At 37.1% G+C, this 19,725-nt stretch overlaps 1 protein-coding gene and 1 non-coding gene across 2 annotated transcripts; one reads left to right on the forward strand and one right to left on the reverse strand.

Annotated features, from left to right (window-relative positions):
- The first annotated feature begins 3,066 nt into the window (after positions 1-3,066).
- Positions 3,067-4,045, forward strand: LOC143538832 (transcription repressor OFP15-like). Its single transcript, XM_077032294.1, has one exon. The coding sequence runs from the start codon at positions 3,163-3,165 to the stop codon at positions 3,925-3,927; it is 765 nt and encodes a 254-aa protein (XP_076888409.1). The 5' UTR covers positions 3,067-3,162; the 3' UTR covers positions 3,928-4,045.
- A 4,943-nt stretch (positions 4,046-8,988) lies between these two features.
- TRNAL-UAG (transfer RNA leucine (anticodon UAG)) lies at positions 8,989-9,068 on the reverse strand. Its single transcript has one exon. It is a non-coding gene; the product is annotated as a tRNA-Leu (tRNA).
- Between the last annotated feature and the right edge of the window lie 10,657 nt (positions 9,069-19,725).

Raw genomic sequence — 19,725 nt, forward strand, 5'->3', positions numbered from 1 at the left:
AGCAACAGTTGTAGGCTTTTGTGGCTTCATGGAAGAAGGTAGTGGTGGCAAAGACATTTGAGCCGAAACCCTCGAAGCGGCGATTGTGGAAACAACTATTTCTTAAGAGGCCATTGGAAAATAATTTTGAGTATAGGGATTGAATAAAGGTAGAAATGTTTGGGATTAAAGCACCAATGGCCCCACTGTGGGCGCCAAATTGTTTTGGTTAAAAATCGGTTTAAGGATCAAGTAACCAAATTCTTATGTGAGGTTTGATGCTTGTATGAATGAAATAATCAAAGTAATAGATGTAAATGATGAACAATGAGATTTATACAAGGAAAAGCCCTTGGTAACTAGTATACCTCCGGCATAAAAACCTCAGGTAGTGAAAATTATCACTATCGATTGTATTATCACTCAAAGATTGATTACAAAATACGAACTTAGGCTGAAGTGAGTACAATATGTAAGTAGTTTGCCGAGAATTCAAAGTAAACTATGTGTGTTGTGTGTGTTTTTTAGCCATAGTTCGATGATATATAAAACAAGTTACAAACGGCTATAAACTAATTCTCCTATAATTTAGGCCATGATCTTCCACTCTTTCTTCACAGCCGTTTCTTCGTGGTTGGTCAGCTGCAAGGAATTAGTAAAAGTATCTTCCGTGAAAATAGGACAGCCGGTAGACACGTTCAAACACCTGCAAATAAGATGAAATAATTTTGGAAGACAACTGTTAAGGACCCTTGAACCATACTGGATCCTTGGTCCTGGCAGCAGATATTTACGAGCGCTGAGGATAATTAATCTTCAAGGATCAATGATCTCGGCCCCAATATGTACCTTTTTTGATTTAATTTTACGATCTGCCGAATGTATGGGTTGTTACCCTTAGAATTTTCACTAAAAATAAAATAATGTACTCAATTATCATTGTTCGATTGTTTGTTAATTTTACTATTAATAATTTATAATAGGGAATATCTTATAGAATAGTAACCAAGTTTTAAAAGTGTTCCAATTAGGTCACTCATGCAATTTTTCCCGAAATCATGTCACTAAATATTCAAATCAAGTCTAACCAACTTTTTTTGTGTGTCAAGAAAGAAATGGAGGATAAGATGTGGAAGTCGGAATTTGCAATATATGTAGTTAAATTTAAATAATTTGAAAAAGCGTTAATTATATTAAAATTTAAAAATAAAAAATAAAATTCACGTCGCTACTCAACTCAACATAAAAAAAGATAAAAAGATTTCCTACACGAAGCAAAAAAGAAAAATATTAAAAAAAACATGTTAAAACCTTTAATTTAATAAAATATGAAACTTGAGTGACTTAATTAGAACACTTTTTAAAGTTGATTGACCTAATTGAAACACTTTTGAAACTTGATTATTATTCTATGAAATTGTCCCTTATTTAATATAATAAATTTAAACATTTATATGAACGTCGGTGGAATAGATTTAAGAGCCCGACATAATAGATATGAGGACCCGACAGAATAGATATGAATGTCGATGAAATAGATCCGCTGACCGACCGTTTATTAAACAGTCGGACCGACTGTTTAAAGATTGTTAAATTGTCGGACCGACTGTTTTTAATAAACGGTCGGCACCATAACTAAAGGGCGGTTTTATTAAAAATAGCTGTCCCGACCGTTTAAGTGTATGCGTATTTAAATGTGGTTGGTTAAAAAATGAAAGGAGGTCAGATAGATTTGTCAAATGTCATATCTAATTTGTTGATTCTAACATCTTACAAAGTGACTATTTTAATTTTGGTTGGGGCAGGGTGGTTAGTCAAAGTGTAATTAATAAAAAAGTTTTTATCATTGCCTAAAATATAAGACTATCGGGTATGGGCATCGTTATGCCGCTGAACCAAGTGAGGTGGCAGGCGGTGCCGGCGGCGAACACCGCCCGGTTGTGTTGGTGCCGTCCAGCGGCAAAGTTGTTATGGAGAATTCACCGTTCAAAACGCCGCTCAAATCATCTACCTCTTTTATTTTCTATATAAATATTTTACAATATAAATGAGGATTAAGACTAACGCTTGATAGATCGGAGGTGCAGATGTCGCTGGGTGGAGAAGAAAGTGGAGTAGTGGACGGTTTCTGTCATTTTTTAATTTAATATTTTAATTATAATGTATTTTAAATTTTTGTTTTTTATAATTATTTAAGTAGGTTAAATAATTTTTAGTTAATAACTTGTTTTTGTTAATTTTCTTAAAAAAACTAAATATATAGGTTTGCATAATTTTTTTGTGAACATATCGATGTAAATTTTAACGAAAACAGATTTGTTTTTAAAAAAGGTATTTTTTTGTCTCGTAAATAATTTTGACACGTGTTTGGACCGATAAATTTTACAAAATTTATTTACGTTTCAGCTACCCTAGTACTTGGCATTGATGGGTACTCGTAATTTTATTAATGCTAATTCTTAATTCTAGTCTTTTTATTAATTTTAGTTATAAATTTAATTTTATTTCTATTTAATTCTTAATTCTAGTTATATATATATATATATATATATATATATATATATATATATATATTATTTTATTTGAAAAAGAAGTGAAGTGAGGAATTGGTAAATTGGTAACCATTTCTATAGTATTATAGAAAAGAATGAAATAGAAGGGGATATGAGCTGATATGGCACTGTAAATTGGAAAGCAAAATGACATGTATATCTTTTAGTCTAATGCATAAACAAGAGCACCCTAACAACCCTACTGTTGTTTTTTTTTTTTTTGAACGACTAACCAAATTTATATTTATCAAACTAGCAAGACGCTAGAAACATCATTACAACCAGAAACACTAATAGAAAAATAAGCACGCCACCAAAAGAACAAAGAAGACATGAGAATTGAAGTCACAACCCGTTATACAGTAAATCGATACCAATCCTTCTATGTGAGACATTTTCTTTTCAACCCTAATGCTGTGCATTCTAACTTCTCTCACTAGCTACTTATTTACCATTCCTTTTATTTATTTATTTATTTTTTTAAGCCGACTTCTTCTCCCTCATTCAATTCCAATCTGACCACCTATTTAACATCAATGTCCAACATTAATAACCTCTTCCTACTTTCAAACCACTATTCAAAAACACCATCAAAATCTATATTTCTAACTCAATTCAAGAACCATCAACAATGGGAAGAAAGCTACAATTTCTCCCCACTTGTGGCAGCCCTAGTAGAACCCTCTCTTTCAGGGCTGCCACCGCATCATCTACCGCCATCTCTGTCGAGTTTGATGACATGTTTGCCACCGAAGAGATGACATCATCCGTAGAGTCTGCGATTCGAGGATTAAGTTCCAACAGATTCTTTTTCAACCCGGGGAAAACAAACTCCATACTTGAAGAAGCAAAGCCAAACAAAAAAGGAAAAGAAAGTGTTTTACCATTTAAAGAAAGTGTGTCAATGATGGAGATGCAGTCAACTGACCCTTTTGTTGACTTCAAGAAGTCAATGCAAGAAATGGTGGAAGCTGATTCAGGGTTAAGAAAGTGGGAGAATCTTCAAGAGCTTTTGAGTTTGTATTTAACAGTGAATGATAAGATCAACCATGGTTACATTATTGGAGCCTTTGTTGACTTCTTGTTTTTAGATCTTGGTTCACCATTATCAGCATCTTCATCTTGTTCATCATCAGCTTCAAGTTCTTCATCTTCATCACCATCAATTCAACAAAAACCTTTATTAATGAAATCTGGTTGTAATAGTAAAAACAAGATGATTTGTAGTGAGTCAACAGAATCTGCTTTATCATTTACATCAGCATCTTCATCTGAAACCTGCTTGTCATCATGTTCATTGGAAGAAGATCTTGAAGAAGATGATGATAATCATGGAGATGATGAAGATCATCAAAGGCCCCTAAATCATCAGCTTCAGATTATGAGTCTTGATTGAAAGTATGACTTTAGTTTTCTACTTATGGGAAGATTTGTATATCTCTAGTTTTAGTAATGTACCAATGAGAGTGAGAGTTATCTCTAACTTTCACTTTGTGTTTGTATGTAACATATTATTCTAACTGATCTTTGTAACTTTCTATGTCTTCAACAAGGTTTATTAACTTTTCATTAATGTATATTTTTAGGGTCTTATAAATTAAAATATTTAAGGGGTTAAAAACTATATGTTTAATTAAAGAGGTGAGTGTTCAATTGACAACTAAATATATTGAAAACTATCATAATCGTATAATACACTTGTGCACACTTCTTTTTTATTGTCGTGCATGAGACAGTTACGTAATTGTTACACTTCTTCTACCCCCATTACTTGGATTGTCTTCAGTATCATGTATAATTAGTGCATTATACGGTTTTCGACTTTTCACGGTTCGTAACGTTTTTTTGTTAGAAAATAATGCTTCCTAAATTATATATGTCCTTTATAATAATAAGAAAATATAATACTCAATTTACCATTGTTATACATCGGATATGTCTTGGTTTTATAAGTGACTCACATCTGAACCTGCTAGTCATTAGAAAGTATAAAACTTTGAAATACGTGTGAATTTAGAACTGGTAATCATGATGCAAGATTAGTTCTAAAATTTTTGGTGGCCGACGAATGTCATATTAGTTGATACCTGTTTGATTACTCTAATATCAGCTAGAATTGAAAACATATACTGAAGATACTTTATAATTTAATACTCGATAAATTAATAACCTCGTTATAGATAGTACAAAATTAGACCCCAATTGACAAAACAAAAAAAATATATTTTTTTTAAATCCCAATGTAAATATGTTGGTCTCAGCAAAACTTGTTAAATTAGTAATTACTAAAATATTTCAAAATTCTAGGATTGTCTAGTAATAAATGAATCTATAGTCACTTGTTTTTTTGTGAAATTCAAATCAATACTGAGTTCATATTTAAATCTTCCGATTGCACTTAAGAGTTAAGATAGTGCATTCACGTATTGCAACAAAAAGTTATGAAGAGTTCTTATCGCTTGCAATGCTTCTTTCCAAGTGACCGGTTCCAAATGTAGTGAATCATTATCAACTTCATCATCAACCGGATTTTAAACGGTATCCGCCATAATTTCTTCAATACTTTGAACCTCGTAGCATTCATTATTTCCACCTGGATAATCCAACAACTCATTCACATCCATTTTGTGCCGATAATGCATTTCCGTAATCAATGTGTCAATGTACAAGGGAATTTGAAGGTCCTTGTTCTGTTTTATTCAAATAGGTAAAGTGAACGGACATAGAAAGTTTGAAGGTCAATGCAATAATTTGAGAGTTGCTCACGAATATAAGCCAACTCTTTAAATTAAAATTTTATTAATTTATCGATATAATAATATCTCCCTAAATTAATAAAATATCACTGTCAAAATATTATTAATTTATAGATGTTTTACTATATAACACATTATATAATTTTAGAAAATAAAATTTGAATTTGTAATTAAACAGAATTATAGAAATTGTCTTTTATCTTTACCTGCAATTTCACTCGTTTCCCTTTATCTTTAAAATTGACTTGATTTATACTTTACGTTTCTAAATGCTACACTGTTTGTCTTTTGACCCTAACCTAATCAATTTTTCTTGTTAAGTCAGGTTATGTACAATACATATGAGAACATATTGTTCATTTTACCCATTAATTAAAAAATATTTTAATTAATTATCTCTCTCGGTCTTCTTTCTTCTACCACCATCACTGCCCACAACCACAACACTCTCAGATCTGGCCTCAGTGGAAATCAAATTGTCCATGTCCACCACCCCAATGATAAGACAAGGGAGATCCAGGGACATTACAATGGGATGGCGGGTCGTAGGCAAGTCTTTCCATAGAGCCTGACAATTTCCCAAGGCTCCGAAGAGGTCGGCTTCATCTCCTTCAAAAAGTTCTTCCCATCAATTGTGAATGACTCCAACAGCATCAATTAGTCAATTGAACCACAATCAAGTTGTTCTCCAAAATCCATTGGCCAAATCTCCAATTGCTCATCCGCCACAGCAATTAACCTAACGATATTATAGATTCTGGAACCGATTATCAAGATGATGCATTGAAAACGTGTAATTTGATGAATCATTAACTGTTTTGAAATTAGGGTTTCTAATTTGGGGGAATTTTAACCGTTGAATTGACGACCAATTAAAGCTGTTGCTGAAAGAAAGGACGTCGTCGGGAATTTGATGTCGCCGGGATAGTTGATGGCGGTGGCGGCGGCAGGTGGTAGATGTGATGGTGGAGATTGGTGGCTTGTGGGATGCGGTGGTGGTGAACGATGGTGAAGATTTGGTAGTGAACTGGTGTAGCCTGATGGTGATGGTGGTGGCAGGTGAAGGGTGGTTGCAAGTATAGTCATAGAACGAGGGATGGAAAGAGTCTCTGAGAAAATGGGTTGTGTGATATGTATGCATTATTAATTTTTTAGTTAAATTTTGTTTTATTTATTAATATATTTACTCGGGATTCTCGATTATTCCATTTCTTGATGTTTGCAATGTATAGTAGTCAAATAGGATCATTTTCTTCTCAAGGCCTTTTACTTTTTTTTATCATGTGGGAATTAGAATTAATTCCAGTTTATCTACTTCTATCCATGTGGGGAGGAAAGAAATGTCTCTACTCAGCCACAAAATTTATTTTGTACACGGCGGGGGGTTCTATTTTTCTCTTAATGGGAGTTTTGGGTATCGGTTTATATGGTTCTAATGAACCAACATTAAATTTTGAAACATCAGTTAATCAGTCGTATCCTGTGGCTTTGGAAATAATATTCTATATTGGATTTTTTATTGCTTTTGCTGTCAAATTGCCGATTCTACCCCTACATACATGGTTACCAGATACCCACGGAGAGGCGCATTACAGTACTTGTATGCTTCTAGCCGGAATTTTATTAAAAATGGGAGCGTATGGATTGATTCGGATTAATATGGAATTATTACCACACGCTCATTCTATATTTTCTCCTTGGTTGATGATAGTAGGCACAGTACAAATAATCTATGCAGCTTCAACATCTCCTGGCCAACGTAATTTAAAAAAAAGAATAGCCTATTCCTCCGTATCTCATATGGGTTTCATACTTATAGGAATTGCTTCGATAACCGATACGGGACTAAACGAAGCTATTTTACAAATAATCTCTCATGGCTTTATTGGTGCTGCACTTTTTTTCTTGGCAGGAACGAGTTATGATAGAATACGTCTTGCTTATCTCCACGAAATGGGTGGAGTAGCTATCCCCATGCCAAAAATATTTATAATGTTCAGTAGCTTTTCCATGGCTTCCCTTGCATTACCGGGTATGAGTGGTTTTGTTGCAAAAGTGATAGTCTTTTTAGGAATAATTACCAGCCAAAAATATCTTTTAACGCCCAAAATTGCCATCACTTTTGTAATGACAATTGGAATGATATTAACTCCTATTTATTTATTATCTATGTCACGTCAAATGTTCTATGGATACAAGTTATTTACTACTCCAAACTCTTATGTTTTTGATTCTGGACCGCGTGAGTTATTTGTTTCCATCTCCATTTTTCTACCTGTAATAGGCATTGGTATGTACCCTGATTTTGTTCTTTCACTATCAGTTGACAAGGTCGAAGGTATTCTATCTAATTATTTTGATAGATAGTTTTATTAAATAAAAAAAATAAAAAAACTCCTTTTTACGAGTTTATTGGCTAATGAAAAAAAAAGAAGTATTTTTATTCTCTTAAATTTTAAATAAAGTAAAAATAAAATATGAATTTCAATTTTGACCCAATATGCTTGGTCTTTGTGAGAACCGCGTGAATCACTATACTACTTGATTCACATGGTTCTCGCCGGTTGAGACAATTTTTTTATATACACCGTATTGTATTCTGTTTGTATTCGTAATAACTTTTCTTTAATTTACCTAGAGGTTAACGTAAATGAACCATAACTATGTAACCCTATTCCTAATAGATTGACCCCAAAATAGCATATCCAAATTATAAGAAAGCCTAGAGTTGCCACAACTACGGAATTTGCTCCTTGCAAATTTTTATTTGTTCGAGTATGCAAATAAATTGCGAATACGATCCAAGTAATAAAGGCCCAAGTTTCCTTTGGATCCCAACTCCAATATGATCCCCATGCTTCATTAGCCCATACTGCTCCTGAAAGAATACCTATGGTTAAAAAGACAAATCCTAGGCTAATCAAACGATAACTCCAATAATCCAATTGTTTAAGAAAATGGGCCTTGTAATAATTCTTATCAGAAAAAAAAGAAGTTTTTTTTCAAAATATTGTTTCTTTCATTCTTGTATTGGATTTCACCAAATGAAAATGATGCATTTAATTTTAATAAATTATTACTTTTAGAACTATAAAAAAGATTTCTAAATGTAATGACTAGAAGTTCTACTGATAATAATGATCCACAAAGAAGAGCCGCATAGCTCAATATCATCATACTTACGTGCATTATTAACCATTCCGATTGTAGAGCAGGTACTAATATTGTGGGTTTGTGTATTTCATTTAAAAGACCCGAAGTAGCAAAGCCTGGGGTAAAAATAGTACTTGAGGCAATTATTGTGGTTAAATCATTTTTTCTTATTTTGAAATAAGGGACTATATGAATAAGGGAGAAACTCCATGAAAGAAAAATTAATGATTCATATAAATCACTTAGGGGGAAATGGCCTGAATAAATCCAACGAGTGATTAATGATCCTGTTAGGCATAAAAAAGTAGCTATCATCCACTTTTCTGATGAATCATATGGTTTTATTATTTCATTGCTCAATAAGGTTATCAAATGAAGTGTAATTACAATTGAAACAATAGAAAAAGAAATATGAGTTAATAGATGCTCTAAAGTTGAAAATATCATAAAAATGAAAAAGGGCGGGGGGATCCCCTATATTAATTAAAAAAAAGAAATGGGAATTTTTTTTATTATAGGATCTATTGGATATCTTTTAGAAGATGGCATGCCGCCACTCGGACTCGAACCGAGATGCTATAGCACTGCTTCCTAAGAGCAGCGTGTCTACCGATTTCACTATAGCGGCTTGCTCGAACTCATAATAGCCTATTTATATTCAATCGTCGAGATCGAGATTGAACAAGTCAATTCAACCAAATCAGTTTTTTTAGTAAAGATTCAATTAGTAAATGATAAAAAAATGAGTTCAAAAGTCAATTTGAAGGTTCATTAGTTTCATTTTATTTAATTTTATTTACTTTTTTTGTCATTCTTTATGGTTTCATAAATTGAAAAAAAAAAATTCAATTCATTGAAAATATATCTATTTTAGATTACTCCAAATTGACACATTTTTTTACAAAATAGTGCACAAATTAAGTTCTTTTTTTATTGGACTGAAAATTGGAGATATCGATATATAGAAAACTCATTACATATCCATATCGTAAATAAATTAACATATAATAAATAAATTAAGAAATAAATAAATATAAATTAAGTAATAAATAAATTAAGAAGTCAGAAAATTATTCAAAAATTTTTAACACGGAATGAATTAGTTTCAACACGTCATTAATTTGAACTAAAAATCTTATATCTGGCCTTTCCGAAAAACAGAAAAATTTTCCATTCTTATAATTGTAAAGGTCGATGGGGAAAAGAAGACTCCCCACCACCAAAATTTGAGTGAAAATACACTAAAAAGAAAGAAAAAATTTTGTATTTTTTTCTTGATTCTTCTTTTTTCCGAAAACAGAAGAATTCTTTTCTAAAATGAAGGGTCTATTTCATATTGATTAGAATATGGACTGTCAATTGTTCATTTTAGATTAACTTTGATATTAACAAATTACTGAGACTTTTTTTTTAGTAAAATCCATTCTGATTATTCCGATATTTTAGGACTTATATTTTAGGACTTACTTGTTTGTCGTACAAAAAAACTTTTTGAATTATCGGTAGAAAGAGATTTCCCTAATGACAAAGCTTTTAACGACACCCCATATCCTTTCCTTTTCCAAATATTTTTACGAATACGCCTCTTTGATATCGAAGTACGTTTTTTTGGAACTACCATTTAAAAGTTACTCGTTGTTATAGTTGGATGTGAAAGACATCTATTGTTCAAAACGAATTCTTTTTTCTTATTCATTATCTATATCTATTTTTTGTCTAAATAAGATTCTTTTCATAAAAAAGAAATTTAGATTTAGATATGTCAAAGATCGGTGAAAATTTTATAAAAAATTACTCAAAATAACAAAATTTTGATTCCATACGCTATTAGTAAATCCAAACATTTTGGTTTGGAACTTTTAGTTCTCGTTGTTTATCTCTCAAAGTTATCTCTTTATAATCTGCTAAATCAAACTTAATAAAATCAATAAAGAACCTAAAAGACCCTTATTTTACTCATTCTATACTTTATTTACATAGAATAAAATCCCTCAAAGGATTATAAACTTTTGACTGAAAAATTGAGTCTTTTGTTAGTCAAACTTGAGAAAACAATAAACCTTCAATTTGAAAATTTGAATGAGACTATTAATAAATCTGTTAAAGGATACGTGGTTTCATAAAAAATATCTCAGTCATTTTTTATTCTTTATCGATCAAAAAAGTTCATTTTAGATCTATAATCTTCTAAACTTTACTAATAACTTTACTAATAAATTGTTTTGATTGAAAAGCAATCCCATAATGAATTAGTTAATGAGTTGGAATAAACTAACTAAAATCAAGGTTTTTTTTCATTAGACCGATGCTCTTAGTTAATCATATAATTCATATTAGGATAAAGTACTCTTTTTAGCTTAAATTTAGATCCTTGCTCTATTGTTATTTTACTATTATAAGTATTCGTTTTTATATGTCACTTGGGCATATAAGTTGACCAATTATAACTTCTTTTTTTTTTAATTTGAACGATTTTAAAAAGACTCAGAATAAATACTAATATAAAATGATTCAATAAGTTAGTGCATATCTTGATTTTTTATTAATTTTTTTTGAAATAGGCAAGATCCGGTGAATCGGAAACAATTAATTAAGAATAAATTTTTTTTTATGGAACAGACATATCAATATGCGTGGATGATACCTTTTCTTCCACTTCCAGTTCCTATGTTAATAGGGCTAGGACTTCTTCTTTTCCCGACGGCAACAAAGAGTCTTTGTCGTATGTGGGCTTTTCAGAGTGTTTTATTGTTAAGTATAGTCATGATTTTTTCTATCAATCTGTCTATTCAGCAAATAAATAACAGTTCTGTCTATCAATATGTATGGTCTTGGATTATCAATAATGATTTTTCTTTAGAATTCGGATACTTGATCGATCCACTTACTTCTATTATGTCAATATTAATCACTACTGTTGGAATTATGGTTCTTATTTATAGTGATAATTATATGTCTCATGATCACGGATACTTGAGATTTTTTGCTTATATGAGTTTTTTCAGTACTTCCATGTTGGGATTAGTTACTAGTTCAAATTTGATACAAATATAAATTTTTTGGGAATTGGTTGGGATGTGTTCGTATCTATTAATAGGATTTTGGTTCACACGACCTGTTGCAGCAAAGGCTTGTCAAAAAGTATTTGTAACTAATCGTGTTGGTGATTTTGGTTTATTATTAGGCATTTTAGGGTTTTATTGGATAACGGGGAGTTTCGAATTTCGTGATTTATTCCAAATATTCAATAACTTGATTTCTAATAATGAAGTCAATTTTGTGTTTGTTACTTTGTGCGCTGTTCTATTATTTGCCGGTGCGATTGCTAAATCTGCGCAATTTCCCCTTCATGTATGGTTACCTGATGCAATGGAAGGGCCGACTCCTATTTCGGCCCTTATACATGCTGCTACGATGGTAGCTGCGGGAATTTTTCTTGTAGCTCGACTTATGCCTCTTTTCATAGTCATACCCCACATAATGAATTTTATCTCTTTGATAGGGATAATAACAGTTTTTTTCGGAGCTACTTTAGCTCTTGCTCAAAAAGACATTAAGAGGGATTTAGCCTATTCCACAATGTCTCAATTGGGTTATATGATGTTAGCTTTAGGTATGGGGTCTTATTGCAGTGCTTTATTTCATTTGATTACTCATGCTTACTCCAAAGCATTATTGTTTTTAGGATCGGGATCCGTTATTCACTCAATGGAAACTCTTGTTGGATATTGTCCAAAAAAAGTCAGAATATGGTGCTTATGGGAGGTTTAACAAAACATGTACAAATTACTAAAAATTCTTTTTTATTAGGTACATTTTCTCTTTGTGGTATTCCACCCCTTGCTTGTTTTTGGTCCAAAGATGACATAGATGGATAAAAAGTCTAATATAACCTTGTGGTTCCTAATTTAACGGAAAAAATTAACTGGGTTAGAATCAAATACAAATGGTGTCGTATTTGAAAACGTAAAATACAAATCAAATCAATTTTAAAGATATAGGACAAACGATGAAGTTTGATACAAACATAAATGAAAATATTTGTAATTCTGTCATGTAATTACTTACATGCTTTTACTAATAAATTAGAATTGTTAACTAAATGTCTTTTTGTTGCAAATTTGATCTTTTAATATGATTTTTAAATGAGTTTATGATCATACTTTTCATTAATAAAAAAATGTTGTTAACAGTAAAATGAAAGGCAAACAAAACAATAAGTTACACCAATTTTAGATAACGTACACCCGATCGTTTTCATCAGTGTTCGCGCAAGTGGGACACAAAGGTGAGTAAATATCTACATACTAGTTTACTCCCTGTGCTTTACAAATTGTTATTGTGTTATTAGAAATTAAAAGGATAAAAGAAATGCGTGTCGACATAAAATCTGTCATAAAGTAAAAAAGACATTAGTAAAAAGGCTTGTAACTATCACATAACTTACTATGCAACTGGTAAAGCAGATAATACAACTGCTAATAAAACTTTATTATAATAATTAAAAGAATTATGGATTTGTTTAACATGAGAAATTTAGAACTCGGTAGCGGAAATTTACAGTGATCCGTCAATACCCTACTAAATTACGGAATCAATTAAATTGCAGCACATGTTAAATGGACGCTCCCCACCCCCCACCATTTTTTTGCATTTTCGTCATATCTTCGTCACTGTTAACATTCCACCACCCTTAGAACTAGTTTTATACCCATCCGGTGAACGGGTAGTTTAATGTCATAATGAAAATACTAATCGTCTTTGCATTCTAAACCAAAACGTCTATTTAAGATAAAAACACAACTCAGTTTAAATTATGACTTCGTGATATAACAATCCATCTTCTGTCTTCTATAATTTGTTTACTAAATTCTCTAAGGAGATCATCCTCATGTACAAAAGACATAAAGATTATCAAAAGCTAACTGCATACCTATTAAATTTATTATCAAGATTGTAATATATGTATGCACCTTTGGAGGATGCAGACACGTAACATTGGAGGAAATTTTGTAAATATCATTGTCCTCTACCTTCTTGTGGGCTTATTAAATAAGTACTTAAGTATTAATTGCAGTTAAAGAATGTTTAGTCATCATCATGTGTAAAATAGGTTAAAAATTGACCCTTTTTTAAATGACCCAGACTTATTTTGCATATAACATGTTTGGAGCCAAACACGTTTTGCCGGTTTGAAGAGGTAGGTCCCAGCAGAGCCCAGTTGGACCCGCAGGACTCAACTTGAAGAGAGACGTCTGCGCAGAAACCAACTGGATCCGCAGGACCCACCATGCTCAGAGACGTAACGTCCTTACGCGCAGTACGCAAGCTGTTCCAGCAGAAAATGCCTCCCAATGGTGAAGTACTCCGCCTGTTCCCGCAGCTGCGGATACAAGTCATCAGGGAAGGCCACCCGCGCAGCAAGGCTACACGCACAAGGCACTTAGCTCTCAATAATTCAGTAGTCACCTGAAGGAATGAGCAAAGCCGGGAACAATCCCGCATAAAGGCGGGAGGGGGAATACTCCCGCCCAAATGAGCCAGTCCGTACGATACTGGAAGATCTTTTGTACTGTACCTGACGAGGTATGGGCAAAAGATCTGACCAGAGATACGACAGCCCATTGACAACAGTATGACGAGCAGCATGCTCTTGTACTGTATGTCACTATTAGCCGCTACCTACTCACCAACTCCTGTCATACCACGTGCATAGCCTGCAGTTGGTGGAAAAGGAATAGTACACAGCAGGCCTGGTCATTGTCAGCCGCTGCCTACCCACCAACTGCCAGCATGGCACGTGCGTAGGCCACAGTTGGTAGAACAGGAATACTATTCAGCCGGCTATACCCTCTTGGAAACCTACCTTCGGTTATAAATACCCCAAATGGTATGATCATCTCATCTTATCTTGTATCTTATATCTCATACCTGATAACTACTCTAGCAATCTCTTAATATACATTTATATTCAAGAGCAATCTAGTCTGATTCTCACGCCGGAGGGTGGTCACAAGGAGGAACCTCCCCCTTCTCAGTGACGAGCTTACGGTGTCTGTTTTGCAGGTTATCAGAAGAACCATCTTTGCCGGGTCTAACCCCACGTGGAAAACATCTATTTAACCCCCAGATTATCCGTAATCTGCCCGGGGTCGATTAGTGTTTCTTCATTGGCGCCATCCGTGCATAAAAGCTAGAACTTCATTTCTTTTCAGTTTTTTCAAACTTCTGGAAAGATGGTTAAAGAAACTCCGGTAACCACAACCCCAGCTACTGGGGGGAATACCGGCGACTACACATTTTTTACGAACACTACCCCGGTTACCCAAGCCGGGGCAAGTGCAGTAAATTTTACGAACACTACCCCAGTTACCTAAGCTGGGGCAAGTGCAGTAAATAATCGCTCACTGGGATTCACCGATACCCAGTTAGAGAGACAAAGAACGAGGCTCCCCCGCCAAACACTCGATGAAGTCAAAGCGTGGGCGGAAGCACGTCAAAAAGAATTCCAAGCTGAGTTGGATGAACGCTTACGTTCACTCCAACAGCCTGAAGAATACTTAGACGATGATTCGGAGGAATCCGATAGTGACGCAAACCCTCGTCATAGGGCGAAAGGGAAGCGTAAGGAAACGGACTCCCAACCGAGAAGGCGTTTTGGAGAAACCTTCAAACCAAAAAACGTAGGTGGAAATCCACGTGACTTCTCCAAAACATTCACACCAACTGCTGCAAAGGCGGGAACGTCCAAATTTGCAAGGGACATTGCGGAAGCAATCGTCCCGAAAAGTGCCAAACTGATGTCTAACATCGGCACTTACGATGGTATATCTGATCCAGACGATCATTTGAACAGGTTCATAGCGGGGGCAACCGTCAGTAGTTGGACGGAACCTACGTGGTGTTACATGTTCCAAATGACGCTTGTTGGGGCAGCTAGAGCGTGGTTCGATCGTCTACCGGTCCACCACATCTACGATTGGGAAGACTTCCAGCAAAAATTTAGCCAACACTTCAGCCAACAAAGAAAGTATACCGAAGAGCAATGGACAATCCTCAAATGCATTCGAGAGGAAGATGAATCTTTGCCAGACTTCATCACTCGCTTCAACTCAAAGAAGCTAAGTCTGGGTAATATTAGCGAAGATCTTGTTCGCGCTGCTTTCATCCAGGGCGCAAACGACCCAGAGCTCATCCGCACCTTATCGGGTAAAGATGGCATGCCATCCACATGGGATGCCATCATGACAGCAGCTAAACGCTTTGCGGAAACGGAGAAGCAACTGGGTAGAGATCTCCCCCAGAGCACAAACCTCTACACCCAGAAAACAAGAGAAGACAACGTCCTCACCACCCGACTAAACAAAAAGCGGAAGCTAGGCATTTGGCAGTCAAGGGTAAACTTTGACACATCAGGCTTGCAACATCGGTTAGGCGGAAGGGATAACGTACAGTCGAACCAGAACTCCAGATGGACGCCACTCACCAAAAGCGTCACCGAGATATTCGCCACTGAGGAGCTCCCATAACCAAAGGCTCCAATAATCCGACATCGTCACAACGCTGATCGGAGCAAATACTGTGACATTCACAGGACAAAAGGCCACAACACTGAAGAATGCACAGACGTAAAGGACATGGTCGAAGCATTTGTCAGAGATGGGACGCTCGCGCACCTCGTGGCGCAATGAACGCTGAGCAGGCTGATGCGTGTAGAACCCCAGTTGGGGAAAACACGAATAAAATTGCAGCTTCAATGTTGGAGACTACATACTGCGTAAACAACGAGATCCCGAACCAGGTGCATATCGGCTCGATGGCACTCTCATCCCAACAACATGGAAGGGAGCTCAATTACACAGTTTGCATGTAGATCAATTCCAAATTTGTAAAGAAAAGGCCCAGAGCCACTTCTAATGGAAATGATTCTCCTTAGAACATCGACACTGATGATTTTACATTTATGCTTAACTTTCCACACGGATATGCCGGTCCTCACCGCATACATAAGTGCGAAAGTCGTTGCGTGGGGAAGGCGGCAAAACCCGCATAAACCCAAAAAACGGCAAACCTTCACGCAGGTCAGTTAAGGGTAAAGTTCAGTCATCCCACTAAATGAAAGTGCCGGTCTATCCGCACGAATCATGATAGAGGAAACTGAACACTAACCTATTAACAACCGCGCGTCGAACGGTTAATTTATTCAACACTGATATGCCGGTTTTCACAGCATAATTACGTGGAAAGCCGTTGCGTGGGGAAGGCGGCGAAACCCGCATAAACCCAAAAAACGGCAAACCTTCACGCAGGTCAGTCATAGGTAAACTTTGGTCATCCAACTAAATGAAAGTGCCGGTCCTAACCGCACAAATCATGAGAGGAAACTGAACCTATTGACAACCGCGCGTCGAACGGTTAACTTATTCAAAATACTTTTGAAAATTTCTAAAAGGATGAGGAAAACCTCCACGCAGGCCAGATAAAGGTAAAGTTTAGCCATCCTACTAAGTGCAAGTGACGGTCTTACCCGCACAATCACGAACGAGGAAGCAAAACTTCAACCTATTATCTACCACGTTCAAAGGTTAACTTATTCTAAACACTTAGAAAATTTCAAAGGAAAAGATGAGGAAAACTTCCACGCAGGTCAGATATAGGTAAAGTTTGGCCATCCTACTAAGTGCAAGTGACGGTCTTATCCGCACAATCATGAAAGAGGACGTAAAACTTTAACTTATTATCTACCACGTTGAAATGTTAAATTATCTAAGTACTAAAGAAATTGCTAAGTTAAATCAGAATATGCGTGAAATAAACAAGGCAAAGGATTGGCAAATAATCTTTATTCCATCGAAATTCAATTATTACACAGATTGTTGGGTACATACCCGCATACAAAAGAAGCTATACAAAAATAAAAATCTACTCTAATGGTGGAAAGGGATCTTCAAGATCAAGCCTCAGGACCACTACCACTTGGACCCGCACCATCCGTAGAGTGTGGCGGTTCAAGGAAAGCTTTAAGGATAGCTAGCCCATCATCAGCAGCGGCAACTTCGTTTACCTTCTCCACCACCGGATGCGGGAAGGCGGCATACTGATTCACTGCTTGGTCGTATACAGCTTCAGTATCCACATCAAATAAAGGGAAGTTGGAAGGCGGGATGCCTTTCTCAACGAACCCTAGACCAAGCAGGAAGCCGGCCTTTTCCCCATCCTCATGAGAAGCGTTGAGGGCTGCGCTCATAGCATCATCATAAGACGTCTCCGTGAAGACCCGATGCACAACCTACAAAAAGAAAAAAAATACAAGTATCAAAACATTTTCTATTTACAAAGAAAAGCGTAACGACATGAAAAGCTTACCTGAGACAATGCTTCTCGAAGAAGCCATTCCTTGGCAACCAGAGCTTCTTGGAGGGCGGCTTGAGCTTGGTTACAGGCGCGTTCGGCTTCACTTTTATTGAGGTTGGCAAGCAACACTTCCTTTGCAGCAGCCTCTTCAACGCCCTTTAGCTTCCGCTCAGTGTGGTCAAGCACGCCCCTCTGGTCCAGGACCTCTTGGAGCTTCTTCGCGTCCTCCATGGCCAAGGCATCATGAGCCTGTTGGAGCGCCTCTAATTTAGCTTTAAGTTCCTCATTCTCGAGGCGTAGAGGCTCAGCAACAGCGTCAGCCTTGGTGGCCCTTTCAGTTGCGTTCCTAGTAGTTTCCTTAGCCAGCCGAAGCTGTTCGTTAACAGCTTGGGCAGCCTTGGAACGGGCCTCGAGACGGGCCTGAACTTCAACTTCAAGGGCCTTGAACGCCTTCTCCTTCTCCGCAGCAGCCGCGGAGAGCCTCCTATTCTCCTCCCGGACAGCCCGCGCCTGAGCTACTTCTTGAATGCGAGCTGCTTTTAACTTGTCGTTTTCACGACAAAGCAGCTCGACGCGCGGCTGCATCCGGGCCAGGAGAACCCGAAGCTCATTGGTTAGCCTACCCTCCTGGTAGCTAGCCATGGCTTCCCCCAACGCACCACTGGGAGCTGCGTGACGAGCCCACTCCACGCACTCCACAGGTGTGCGACGGGTTGTTCCTCGGCGGATGTTCCATCGTGGAACATACACTTCATTGGAATCCGACATTGCAAAAAACAAAAAGCAGTTAGGAAAAGATGATATAAAAAAAAAAGGCAAAAGAACCCTACGCACCTGTAGGGTCAACAACAGGCCGATAGCCGCCAAACCCATCACCTGAACCCAAGGGAAATCCGTCCAAGAGGTCAGGTAGATGGGAAGGAGGCAGAGGTTGGCGAGAAGCCCCATGCATACCTGATGGATCGGCCGTCGTTGCCGATTACGGAGGAGGCATGGTGAAGGCCGCCGCGGTAGTAGAAACCAACGGAGGTGAACTCACCATAGGTGAACTCACAATCGTGGTCGTCGCTGCGGAGTCCGCAGAAAAAGTAACCGCCGGCTCAGTGAAAGATGCGGTAAAAATGGCACTGACAGCCGGCGGTGATGTCATCACAGCTGGAACAGTTGGCTCAATGGAGTGAGCAACTGAACCAGCGGAAGCAGGCGCAGCCGCCTGGGTCGTCGCCTCAGGTAGGCTGACCAAGCCTACCGTCATGGGCGGGGAGGTACTCCTCCTCGCTTCACCCTGGAATGCGGTAGCATCCACGCCTGCACAAAGAAGATAAGTATTAATGATGGAAAGCTATGAAGTTAAAAATAAAGTTTGTACTTACGGGTTTTCTTGAGCCTAAAAGTGCGGACAGGCGGGGATGAACCCGATGGAGCCGGCCTCTTCACGCCGCTCACCGTTGTCATCCTGGGCTCTCCGGAGGTGACAGTCGTCGCAGCCTCCGGAGCAGTGGTCTTATCACCACCAGGGTTCCCCGCCACCTCTTCGCTCTCGGTCTCTGAATCAGACCGGGGCACCGGATCGGCAGTGGAGGCCACCTTCGCCTTCCCCTTCCCGCCGGCGGCCTTCTTCTTCCGCACCAACGGAGGACCATCAGCGGATTCCTCATCAGAACATAAGATTAGAGGAATTCCAGCAGAGGTTTCAGCATTGAGGGGTCGAGGGTTGAATAACGCCTTACCTGGCCGCCTGGCGCTCAGGATCTCGTGGCCTGGCGGGTAGACCTCCACGAACCGATCCGCCGTCTGTTCAAGGATGGGCAACTCGTTCTCATCTAGAGAACGAGTACCCATCCAGGCGGGACCATCAGCCTCCCGCGGATACAGGAGCGACTGCAAGTCGTTCCCCTCTGAAATAAAAGAAAAACAGTTAGAAGACAAAC

The sequence above is a fragment of the Bidens hawaiensis genome, unplaced genomic scaffold, assembly GCF_021521415.1.
Source record: "Bidens hawaiensis isolate Kalapana, Puna unplaced genomic scaffold, B.hawaiensis_p1.1 tig00011733_1, whole genome shotgun sequence".
Taxonomy (NCBI): domain Eukaryota; kingdom Viridiplantae; phylum Streptophyta; class Magnoliopsida; order Asterales; family Asteraceae; genus Bidens; species Bidens hawaiensis.